The sequence below is a fragment of the Stegastes partitus genome, unplaced genomic scaffold (genome assembly GCF_000690725.1).
Source record: "Stegastes partitus isolate 25-593 unplaced genomic scaffold, Stegastes_partitus-1.0.2 Scaffold371, whole genome shotgun sequence".
Lineage (NCBI taxonomy): Eukaryota > Metazoa > Chordata > Actinopteri > Pomacentridae > Stegastes > Stegastes partitus.
Window position 1 is genome coordinate 195,197 of NW_007578102.1, and position 9,498 is coordinate 204,694.

The window sequence follows — 9,498 nt, forward strand, 5'->3', positions numbered from 1 at the left end:
AACTGTGTGAACTCTTCCTTTACCCGCACCACAAACATCCCTGTTGGTATGTAGAAAAGGATTAACCTTCATTTTGAAATTCATGTGATCAGACTTCAGATCATCAGGTTTTATGTCTGTTTGTTAAATCCTCACATTTCTTAGATCCAAGTGAAATATACCAACCACGTCCCACTGGACTTCCTGCAGAAATAGAACCAAAGTTCCCTCCAAAGTGCACAGATCACACAGTTGATTACACCTGTTCAGGTAAGTGGAACGACCAGAAGTGGAGACTTTCAGCAACATTATAAGAAGATCTACATGGAAACAGATGTACAGTTTAAACACTAACACTGTATTAAAACAGTCAGCGACGGTGAAGGTCTGTTTTACTTCAGACTGAAGGTCTGAATGGTGTTTTTGCTGTGAGAGGACTGAGCTGCTGCTTTGTGCTCTCTGGGATTCTGTTCTGATTTTTTATTTTCTCTGAATTTGTCTAAAGTTGAATCTAAACCTAAAGGACAACTGCTCATCCACACTGAAATACTAATTCCAGTTGCTGTAGAAAACATGTCACACTTGTGTCTCCTCAGAAAGTGGAAAAGCCTCCAAGAACCTGTCTGAGCTGGAGCCTTTCACAGACTACAACTGTACGGGTCTGATTAAGGTCAATAACATCTTCATAAATAAGACAACTCCACTGATCCCCGTCAGGATCGACTGTAGTAAGTTTGATATTAACTCATTGGAGGTAAAGTTTGTGTCCTCAGACAGTGAGGAGCAAGTCACAGTAACAGGTAGAGGATTCATTGTTGCTGATATCAACGGTGTCCCAACAGATTTCACAATAAAAGACATAAAGAAAAAGGCGAGCAACACTTCCATTGAGCTGAACTGGGAAACAACCAGTGACAACTGCCAAGTTGACCTCACTAAACTTCAGAACCTTTCTCATATCTGCAGCTGTGGGAAAAGTAAAAGTAAAAGTAAGTAAAATAACTTGGAGTCACTCTGCCTTTGTGTTCTGTTCACAGCTGTGTATTTTTAGGACTTTGTAGAGATTAAATGTAAGTGTTTAAATCTTCAGTGAGCCTCTTGCATACAGATTTTATTTGTGCATTTTAGCCCATTAAAGTCAGTGTCAATGATCCGTCATGTCACATTGTGGTTGACATTGTTGATAAAATACACATATACAGTATTATAGTGAACAAACACTGAAATGTCAGAGTTTGACCACCTTTTTCTACAGAAGACAGAAACATGTGGGTGTACAGATGATCCACTGGTTTGAAACAGTTCCCTGCAGAAAGAGTGATAGAAGCAGTTTCTCAGTCTGCTGCTCATATAGTCCACAGTGAATGCTGAGGTTTGAGCTGGCAGGAGCACAATCAGAGCTCTACAGCAGCAGGGACACGTGGAGGTTCTTTAAGAGGAACCTGACAAACACACCAGAGTGTTCCTGTTCAGCTTTAACATGACATTCAGTCATTTAAGTCTCTTCAGATGGACCTGCTGTTACTAAACCACACACCAGAAAGCTGCTGATTAATATTCTGTTACAGATGCTGACAAAGTGACTCAACCTTATTATGGAGGAACATGTAGATTTGCTGGACTCACACCGTTCACTGACTATGACTGTAACATTCAACCCACCTACAACAACGAGGAGACAGTTCCTCATCAGACAAGTTTTACCGTCAAAACTGCTGCTGGAAGTAAGTGACCAAGAAAATATCAGATCACTTCACTGAAACACACAAGACAAGATGTCTGTCTGTTTATTCATCCACATGAAACTCTGTGTTGCTGTGTTTTCTTTGACCATCTAGTGAAGATCAATCTGTTGATGATAAAGTTAAAACCTTTTAAAACACTTCAATGTTGAAACTGTGAAACTGTTTCAGAAGAAAACTGACGTCATGTGATTGACAGAAATGCAACTCCATTCTGTCAGCACATATGTTGAACTGGAGGCTTTAAGTCAGTCCTTCACTTTAATCAATCAGTTCATAATTATCTAAGGTCATTGTTTCAAATATAATCTAAATGTAAAATAATTCTATTGGTTATTGTAGAAAGTTGATAACAAATGAAGGCAGATGTTGACTCTCAGAGAGCACAACATGCCCTGATATTACCACCAGTAGGGCCAATACATTCTGATCAACAAGTGTTCTCTGATCATTAGCCAAGAGGGCAGCGGTCAGCGTGTCCCAGAATCACATCAGCCTCATCGTTCATCATTGAAACAAACCTCAGAGAAAAAAACCAAGTTCGGTTTTTTAAAAAAAAATAAAATTAGAATTAAAAAATGAAGTTTTTGCAACCAATACACCAACACACTAATAAGTACCGACACCACAACATGTCTTTAACTTTAAGTAAGAGTTGCATCTTAAGTCAAATATGGAATCTTTTTTCATTCTCATACAGAACCAGAAGATATCACCAGTGTCGACGTGAGTCTTCTGGAGAATAATGTGATCAAAGCAACCTGTAAGGGACCCAAGAATGTCTTTGGCGATAAGAGGAGATACAGAGCATATCTTCAGAATACACATGTCAAACCACTTGAGAACAACAACTGTGACTTTGAATTCAGAGACCTGAGCTACTCTACGAGCTACATAGTGGTGGTTGGTATAATTTCATTCTTTTAATTCTTCTGAATCTTCCTGTTCTACTCCTCATATATTGCTGGACAGTGTGATTCTTAATGATGTTCTGTCTTTATAGGTGATTTTTTTCAATGAAGCGTTTGAGAGCAATCCCACGACTGAACAAATTTCCACTAAGTGTATGTGCTCTTTAATGTGATTCTCTTATTTATTCAGATAAATCGTTTTGACGCATTTTATTAAGACATTCAATAACGTACATGTTGATTTTTGACATGAATACTGCTGCTTATTTTACAGACAATGACAAAGCTCTCATCGGGTTTCTGGTCTTCCTCATCATCCTCACCTCGGTGGCTCTGCTCTGGGTCGTGTACAAGATCTACGTTCTGAAACGCAGAAGACTGCAGTAAGAATCTCTCTTCAGATGTCACATAAATCATGAGTTGGCGTCACAATCGGGCTGCTTCTGCTTTTGTTTTGCATCGATAAACCTGCAGGGCTTGTTTTGCTATTCTTGCTTTACTATTTTACGAGGCAATATGCTTTCATTCACAGGGCAGACATCCCTGTTCTTTAAGCATTGGGCATTCAATAGAAACATCATTGGTGTTAACAAGCTCTTTATTTGGACCTTTTCTCTCCATCTTATAATCCATGAAATTCAAACATGTCTTCACTATTTTCTTTACAGGGATGAGAGTGAAAACATTCATCTTATTTCAACAGCAAGTGAGTCTTTTTTTTTCCTTCTCTTGCTTTTGTTTGTTTTTATCTGATCAGTTCGTGCTTTACTTTTACAGGAAGGAAGTTAGTGCAGTATGTCCACATACATATGACATACAGTCGTCCTCACATTTATTCATACCCTCCCATTAAAGAAGGGAGAAAAAAAAAACACTGAAATAAGTTGAAATTGACTAAAGTAGAGCCAATCGCTGCCATCAGGTGTTTTCTGTAACTCTCAGTCAGACTTCTGCACCTGTTGACAGCTATTTGGATTTCACTGCTCATCAGCAAAGGCCTCTCATTTGTCCAGGACAGTTGGTTTTTGTTTTTTTTTAATTATTCTTGTCGACCACAATTCAAAAGCAATGTCTGATTTCACTAAATTATAATTTAGCAAATTTTTATTTATTATTACTTTTTTCAGTTTCTAGTTATTTGAGTGACTGTTGGGAACTTTGCGTTTTCTTTAATGGAAGGATCTGAATACATCTGAGGACGACTGTATATATTCTGTGACCTTGCATCAAACAGTTTGTTCTGCAGTCTGTTTCCCGTCTCAGTACTGCCCTGATTGTTTCCAGAAATGCTTAAATTATAGTTGTCGAGTGATTATTATTTTATCAAAAAGAAATAATCAATAGTGACATGACGACATGGTCAAGGTCACACAAGTATCTGATCATGAGATCAGCCATGAAGCGACCTGCTGCAGGAGATCCACTCACACACAGGTGGACAGTCGTCATATACACATGAACAGCAGCGAGAGGTCAAAGTCAGCAGACAAAGGTCACATGAAACTCGCAAAACAGAACCAGAAAAAGTCTAAATTCATATCCAGTGTGAGAATAAATGATACTAATGTCAAGGGGGTCATCCAACATGCTCCCTTGTTCTGTTTTGTTTTTCTTCCACTGTACCTACATTTAAAAACCAGCAGGACCCGGTATTTATATTATATATTTTATATATGTACGTATTTACAAACTACAATATTGTCTTGATGATGCAGAAGCAATAGGTAATTAAAACAGCCATCAATATTTTAAAAAAGCACAGTTATTTAGTGGCTATCATGACTTAGTGTTATTACAGTATTGCATTATTTATTGCACTTTGCATCGCGTCAAACTGTAGATGATTTAAATATCTTCAGAACCCAACCTGCTAATATTGCATGCAGCTCTGAGCACAAACTACGCCCATGATAAGTATCAAATAGGAAGTTGCAGAATTTTCTGTTCATGTTCAAAGCTTCCCATTTTGTGACTGGTTGTTGTAGACGATGAAGAAAGCCTGCTGCCCGTGGAGCCGATCGGAGCAGAGATTCTGCTGGAAACCTACAAGAGGAAGCTGGCCGACGAGGGGAGACTTTTCCTGGCTGAGTTTCAGGTAAATTCATTTTTGGGGATTATTAATAATTAAATTATTGATAATATATATATACTTTATTACTGTAGTCTCTACTGGAAATACCTCCTTTTCTTCATTGTCTTTGCTTTAATATTTTATATCAGTCACAGGTCAGTCCCAGTTGTTTCACGTCAGATAGTGTGTTTGTAATTTTATGGATATTTTATGCATTTCAAAAACACAGACTTGATCCGTGGAGGTTAGTTGTGCATGTCGGGGCCTTGGTCAGCTGTGAAGTAGAAACAGTACGAGTAGGTGTTTTGTTTTGTTTTTATCTCCCGTCAAATGACACCGTTTGTTTTTGCTTACAGAGCATCCCCAAAATCTTCTCAAGGTACACGGTGAAAGAGGCCAAAAAATCCTGCAACGTCCCCAAGAACCGCTACGTGGACATTTTGCCCTGTGAGTCGGTCTGAAATGACTTTTCACATAGCAGAGATACATGGTGTCATGAAAATGAACCTACAGGCAGCAAATCTCATCATCAGTCATTCCCTCGTAACTGAAGTTTTGCAAAACGGCTGTATGAACATTTGTACTGTGATGGACGCTGTCATGCCATGGATGATGTGGATTCACAGGGTTGTTGATATGAATGTAAGACTGGTATTACTGACCAGCTTCTTAAAAGACCCTCCAGAACTCTTACCACTCGTTCTTTAAAGGTGTTTGGGGTTGTTAGGATGTCCTCTGTAAAAGGCTGTTCTCCTGTTTTGACCTAGATGACTATAACCGGGTCCAGCTGAGCACAGGAAACGGCGAGGCAGGATGTGACTACATCAACGCCAGCTTCATTGATGTACGTGAAACACTTAAACGACATCTCTGCTGTGTTTACCACAGAAACATGAATAGTAAACACTGTTAAACCTAGAACAAATGTGAAAATGTAAAAGTATGCGTGAGGACCCAAGACGATGTTCAAAGAAATGACACATCCAACTGAACATCGCTTCTTGTCTTCCTGCAGGGCTACAAGGAATCCAAAAAGTACATCGCAGCTCAAGGTAAAGTCCTGTTCTCCTGTTCCTGATGTGTACTTGCATTACTTTATGTAATCCACTACATGTGTGCTGTGTGTGTGTGTCGTAGGGCCGAAGGACGAAACTGTGGCCGACTTCTGGAGGATGATCTGGGAGCAGCAGTCCTCTATCATCGTCATGGTAACACGCTGCGAAGAGGGAAACAGGGTAAGAGAGACGGGGTGTTAGACTGCTGGCAAAGGTGAAGAGTAACTAACTACAACTTTATTTAAGGGCTGTACTTAGATACAATTTAGAGGTAATTTTACTTTACTTGAGTATTTACATTTTGTTTTACTTTATACCTCCACCACACTTCAGAGGGAACCATTGTGCTTCCTGCTCCACACCATTCATTTCACAGCTTTAAGATTAAAAATGTACATAATGGATGACACAAAAACCTATCAAAATACANGTCAGACTCACCTCACTGCCTCCAGCATCATTCAGCTGCTGCTGCTCAACACATAAAACCTTTTTTTTCTTTTTTTGCTATTTCCAGCTAGACGTCTGTACGTATGAGCTGAAATAAACCCTCCAATCTATTTATTTCAGTCCTGTCGTCTTTATCTTCAGCCGGGGTCATTGTTTCTGCCGTTCAGTGTTTGTCAGCTTACGTGTGAAGTGAGTCATCATGGTAGACCGCATTAACGGACGCCTCTGGCTTATATATAGCTCCACTTTTCCATTAATCATCCATTAGTTTATGATCCAGACATGGTGCAATGTCAGACTGAAAGTTTAACCTTTTAAAAAGAAAAGAAGCCAGAACTGACGACTCAACTTTATATAACACGCATTTAACAAGGCAGCTGAACGTATAATTAGCAGGTATTTAATCTGTTGATCATGTGTATGTATTCTGGATAAACTTTCATTTGATTCTTCTGTCATGTAGGCAGTCGGATGTCTCCTTGAGATTCAAACATTCTGTTGAAAAAGGCCACATTCATGTTGGATCTGCACAGTTACTTTTATTTTTATATTTTTATCTTGTACATTGTTCCTCACTGTGCATATTTATTGCTGCACCAACCCACCAGAACAAACTCCTCGTATGGTGCAAACTATACCTGGCGATAAATCTGTTTCTGATTCACGCGTGCACATTATTGGGTTTTAATATAATAACAAATAGAAGAAAACACAATCCGGTTCAAAACTCTGCTCAGTTTTCTTTTTTCTAATTGCTGCTGAGCAAGTGGAGGGTCAGCTCAACTGCTGAAGCCAAAGATCATGAGAGCGCCGGTTTCATTTGCAGCCGTGCCACATTTAATATGCAGCCCGCTTCGGCTGCAGCAGGACGGAGCTGCGCGATCAAAAAAAAAAGTTGACCACTTCCGTGTTCCATTCTGAATTGCCTTCATTTCCTGGCAGAGCCGAGCGGTGCGGGCCCCGAGCGGACTGAGACGGCGCACAAGTTAATGACTTGAGAATTCACGAAAAAAAAAGGGGAAGCACAGTGTGTAAAATAAGGAAGTGAGGTCAGAAATGTTAAGCATGCTGCATGATTAAAGCAGTTTCATGGAGGAGGGGGAGTCAGGGACGTTGCTCTGCGGTGAATGCAAAACATGAGAGGAAAGAACAGACAGATTTAAAAAAAGAAAAGAAAAAGCTCTGATGGAGAACAGTGATAGAGGGAGAGCTAATGAGACAGACGTTGCATCAGTTGCTTTACTAACATGTGCATTTATGTGTGGCGTCTGGCATTTGTTCCCTCACTGTGGTTGTCCGTACTTCTGCCGCCGTCTTCCTCGACTTCTGCTTCATCTTCCCTCCAACAAACCTCGAACAGGCAGTGCGAACAAGGCACTTTGCCCTGACCACAGCGAAAAAGAAAGTACCCAAAAGACGCACTAAACCGGTAAACACCTTTCAAAACGAGCAGATCGGGTTGTTTTTATTATTACAGTTTTCATTTTCAGGCCTTAATGTGTCTGAGACAAGCGAAGAGTTCATTTGGCAGAACAGATAACTCCAGTTTGTTGTTTGTTTGAGATAACATCAACCAAACCGAAGCTGAGTGGATTCGACTCAGTAGAGGTGACGTGACAGAAACAGAGATAACTGATCGATATCGTCTCAGGTAGACGATGGAAAAGTGGGTTTTCTGAAGGCTGGTGAAGACAGAGTTATCTGTTTTTGCAAATGAACTCTTCAAGTTGTAGTATCGCTACAGCTACCTTCAAATGAAGAGTTCTCACATCTGAAATACTCAGGAAGCGCATCTCTCCAAGCTTCCCTGAACCCACTCAGATCTGTCGCCTTCAGAACTAATAACTGACACAGTGAGTGTGTACAGAGTGGTGAAATGTCACTGCACAGAGCATGCATCGCTGCTCGATACAGTGAAACAAGAAGGCGCCAAACCACATCCTGACACTCACTGTTTCGACTGCCTCCTGTCACCTTATCGTTCACGGCGCATTGTTGCTTCTACAAAGAGCAAATGGCCAGAACACCTCAGCTGCAGCACGTTCATTCCTGTGATGACAGATGGAGGGACACATGCCCACGTTCACATCACAAGTCTTTTCACTTTGCAGACTTTTAAAAGCAGAAAATACTAAAACCTACAGAGAACATCATTTTTATTTTAATAAGTGTTTGGTGATGTTTGTGTTTGTTTGGTTGTTTTTTTTTTTTGGTCTAAAGTGCATTCATGAGCCCGTGATACGGCCAAACTGAAACCAGTTTTGTAAGTACGGGATGGTTCAGGGTTTTAGTGCAAGGCAGGAAATCGCGGTTTGCTTTCTGAAATAGCAAGTGTGGCTTGTTTCCCACATCGTCATAGCAACCAGGTTGTACAGCGCTGCCTCATTCACACGACCTCTGGATGAGCAAAACTGTCATATAGATTTATATATTAACGTGGCCTCAAGTGACCTGTGGAAATTCTAATACATACCTGTGTGGAAAAACAGCTGAAGGTGTAAAGTATTTTCCACAGTGTGGTTTGTCCACGATGTGCCTACCAACATGCAGATATGTACAAATTATGTACATTTCATTCTAGTTCCTGCTTATTTCAGAAAATGTTGCTACTCCAAAGCAATATGAAACACATCTATAGTGCACAGTTAATTTGGATTTTCCATTTATTATATGTGTTTGTGATAAAAAATCATTTTTAAAATAGTTTCTTTTAATGAGTATAAACAACAGACATGATCACTGCTGAAGTTTGGGTTACAAGTTGCTCCTAGATCACAGGCAGCACTTGTCACTTACAAGGTGTTTTGGAAAAGTATTGAAGATTTCTCAAGCTGCATATTCATATAATAATGTTTTGTTTTATTCTCTCCTCCTCTCATATAAATGTGTCCTGCTGCCCTCCTACCAGCCCAAGAACCTCCACCGCGTAAGTATCAGTTTAAAGGATAATCCATCTTGTGTTTCACACATTTGCAGTAATTGTGTCTACAGTCTGAGTTTCTCTCTGACTTTACACTGAATACAGTAAAAGGTTTATTATTATGTTGTTTTCTTTTTTACTGTGAGTGTATTGGATGTATTTCGTTCACATCTAAGTCCAACACAGGAAGTAGTTTAGCATCCACAGAATGACTGTTCTACATTTTCCCATTTGTGATTCAACTGGCTTCCTTTTAAACTGAGCTAAAGCAGCCTAACCATAACTCGCTGCATAGCTTTAGCACCATGACTTGAGGGTCTGTCTGAAATCATGAGCCAAATATGACAGTGTTTAAGCATCATGTATTTGT

The 9,498-nt window shown here is 39.8% G+C and overlaps 1 protein-coding gene across 1 annotated transcript in view; it reads left to right on the forward strand.

Annotated features, from left to right (window-relative positions):
- Positions 1–6: 6 nt before the first annotated feature.
- Positions 7–9,498, forward strand: part of ptprc (protein tyrosine phosphatase receptor type C) — a gene marked incomplete at its 5' end in the record, with an annotated part of 17,288 nt that continues 7,796 nt past the window's right edge. Inside the window, 14 exons of the mRNA XM_008284757.1 lie at positions 7–46; positions 145–249; positions 576–707; positions 822–968; positions 1,548–1,703; positions 2,422–2,624; positions 2,725–2,785; positions 2,907–3,015; positions 3,301–3,338; positions 4,618–4,727; positions 5,060–5,150; positions 5,471–5,547; positions 5,719–5,755; positions 5,841–5,938. Of these exons, the coding sequence (XP_008282979.1) occupies positions 7–46; positions 145–249; positions 576–707; positions 822–968; positions 1,548–1,703; positions 2,422–2,624; positions 2,725–2,785; positions 2,907–3,015; positions 3,301–3,338; positions 4,618–4,727; positions 5,060–5,150; positions 5,471–5,547; positions 5,719–5,755; positions 5,841–5,938 (1,404 nt within the window). The remainder of the gene's footprint in view (positions 47–144; positions 250–575; positions 708–821; positions 969–1,547; positions 1,704–2,421; positions 2,625–2,724; positions 2,786–2,906; positions 3,016–3,300; positions 3,339–4,617; positions 4,728–5,059; positions 5,151–5,470; positions 5,548–5,718; positions 5,756–5,840; positions 5,939–9,498) is intronic.